We start from the raw sequence: 2,710 nt of genomic DNA, 5'->3' as shown, positions 1-2,710 counted from the left end.
ACTGACACCAGTATACTGAAACAGCAAGCAGGTAGCTAGGCAGGAATTTAGTAGATTGCAGATGCGGCGGGTGGCATGATGACTTTGCTCTTCTGTTAGTTGTTCCTCGTGTGAGCTGTAGAGATTTCCTTGCTTTCCTCCCCCAAGTTTCCCCAAGTTTCCCGTTTATTTTTTTCTAGTTTCTCACCCCGCAACGCTAGGTGTAGTTGACATTCAATTTCACCTCGGTCGCGCAACGCGTATGTGCAGCTTCGAACATGAGCGCCGTAAGCTGGGCTTTGACACCGTCTTTACGGCTATCCTTTGCATGTATTTTCTACCGCTGTTCTCGCGGTGTTCTCTCTGATAAATACTCGAGGCGGACTCGTTACAGCAATGCACGTAAAAGGGCACGGCTGTCTCCTGTCTGACGGAGGCAACACTTCTGCGTCTATCTGCAGCTCCGAATAGATCAATAACATGACTGCTGTCGAGGCGCGGGAGGCTCTTGGCTTCACGAGTACAGCACTATACGCCAAAACGGATGAGGAGCCTACCTCCCCTCCATCAGAATATCGTTGCATAGGAAACTGCCCAATGAAAAAATAACGGCACGTAGTAAAAACTGGAAACTAGAATTACGCAGACAAGTCTGAGGCTATTATTAGCATTGGGTTTTCCATACAGAAGAAAGAATATCAACTTTATCGAGCTGCGACAACAATGCCAAACCTGAGAGGCTGGTGCGCCTACCGTCCCTCTGCTGCCTAGATTTGTGAGAAGTGTTGGGTCAGAGTTAAAATGGAGTTATATATACAAACAAAATAGATGTGAGGGAAACTGAGAACAAAGCATCGAGACTCGGGGCTGGGTCTGCAGTGGCTTGGACTGTAACCTACTGAACAGCGATTCATGGAACAAGAACACGGAGCTGTTCAACTGCGAATGATGCAAATCCACAAATGCGAATCAAACTACAGTATAATATAAATATTAACAACAGAAGACATGGGGTGCGCCCGCCGTCCGAGCAATATATTTATTTCTAGCCGGATCGCAGCATCTCGTCGGAGGCAAAGCTAACAAAGCTGACTAACGTAATTAGTCTTCTGCATATTCATAATGAAAGTCGTTTATCGAGAGTTTCGTTCAAAGGAATTGCTTTTTCAGTTCGGTACGAAGCTATCCCGTCGCCTCTCAGCAAGCGCATCATTTGACTCTGCTCGGCAGGCAACCATTCAAAAGTGAATAAAATAACGAAGGAAATATTAGCTTATTAGTATTAAAAAGCTACATATCTTCTAAAGATCTAATAACACATCTTGCTATTGAAGGGTTGGGCCATCAACCCCGCGTGTCTCGCTATAGGCCCCCTCGCGGGGCCCGAGGGCCCCTCTGCAGTACCCTACAGGGGGCCCCCAGGGCTAGGGTTGCAACATTTCCCTTTTAATGTACTCCATTAGTGATTATAAACAGACAGAATTGTTTGTTTCGACTGGTTGAGCTCAGCTTTCAATCTCGTCTCATTCCCCTGTTCCGGCTCACCGGCTAGACCCGTGTTTATCGAGGGGATGATTGATTTCCGTTTTTTACTGTTTTTCTCATTCCCTGGTCCACTGCAATGATTGTTTCTCCCTCTTCTATTTCTTCCTCTTAATCTTTTTAATATTTTTGCACTCCTCCCCTGCTGCCTGCTCCGCCTGGTTCGGTTCACAAGAGATCCAGGCTCTAGGGTTCACGTACAGAGGCGTCCAAGCCTCGAGGGATGTTCTTGTCTGCTGTTCTACGGGGGTGGAGGCAGCGGGGCTGGCGGTGGGATACGCTGCAACGAGGCCGGCGGCGTGTGGTGCACATAGAGTATCCGCCGCGAAAGAGGTCTCCAGTAAAGAAAGTGAGTGCTGCTGATACTGCAGCACAATCCTTAGACTGGAGCTTCACACGAGCTTTCATTTTATCTATCCTTGCAGAGCTTTTTTCTGCTTTCCTGAGGCCTACTCTCAAGCCGTCTCTGTGGTTTTATCGTTATGTTTTATGCATCACTGAGATCTGGGCTTGGAAGGAAATGGGGATATTTACATCTGCCTGCTGACTGGTTGTGTGTTTGTGTGGCTTGGTGGGGTTGTTCATCCTTGTGCTGCAGCTCCACGACAGCTACGACAAGCTGCTCTTTGTGTGCCAGGGGTACATAGACCGTCTGTCTATAGAGAAATTGCCTCCGGCTCTGCAGAAACAGCTGCAAGAGATTCGATCGAGCCCGGTTCCTCTCTACGACGGGCGATTGCCCTGGTCTGAAGACCTACAGAGTAAGTGCAGCTCGTGCAGTGTAGTTCTAGGGTTCAACAAAATAAAAATAATCATCATAATGCAGCTAGAAGGGGAAAGAAAATAAATAACTTTGACTGAAAGCTGTATGTTCTGGCTGCAGAGGCAATTAAGAGGACGCCTGTTCCCTGTCTCGCCTTCGCCACAGGACATTCACATCAGTGAGCCATGGGTTTCCCCGCTTTCCCCTTTATAAACGCAGCGGCAGTGCACGCAGCTTGCATATGCAGGCCGCTCAGGCCCCAATGCTTTCTCTGTTGCTTGCAGTCTGCTGGAGGTATTCACTATGGAAGAAGTCCTCGCCCTTGAAAGGCTAATCCCCGAAATACGCCGCGGCTTTGCAGGTCAGACGAGGGTTTCTTACACCGCAACAGCTTCGTACCGTTGCTAGGTAGTAACCATTTGCATA

The 2,710-nt window shown here is 48.2% G+C and overlaps 1 protein-coding gene across 1 annotated transcript in view; it reads left to right on the top strand.

Annotated features, from left to right (window-relative positions):
• Window positions 1-1,744: 1,744 nt before the first annotated feature.
• The window catches only part of EMH_0022100 (uncharacterized protein), a gene marked incomplete at both ends in the record, with an annotated part of 1,239 nt that continues 273 nt past the window's right edge, over window positions 1,745-2,710 (top strand). The window contains 4 exons of the mRNA XM_013501881.1: window positions 1,745-1,870; window positions 2,120-2,282; window positions 2,405-2,462; window positions 2,569-2,645. Of these exons, the coding sequence (XP_013357335.1) occupies window positions 1,745-1,870; window positions 2,120-2,282; window positions 2,405-2,462; window positions 2,569-2,645 (424 nt within the window). The remainder of the gene's footprint in view (window positions 1,871-2,119; window positions 2,283-2,404; window positions 2,463-2,568; window positions 2,646-2,710) is intronic.

Source organism: Eimeria mitis, genomic scaffold, assembly GCF_000499745.2.
Source record: "Eimeria mitis Houghton genomic scaffold, Emh_scaff779, whole genome shotgun sequence".
Taxonomy (NCBI): domain Eukaryota; phylum Apicomplexa; class Conoidasida; order Eucoccidiorida; family Eimeriidae; genus Eimeria; species Eimeria mitis.
The sequence above is the reverse complement of the archived record's forward strand: the minus strand, read 5'-3'. Positions and strand labels throughout refer to the sequence as shown.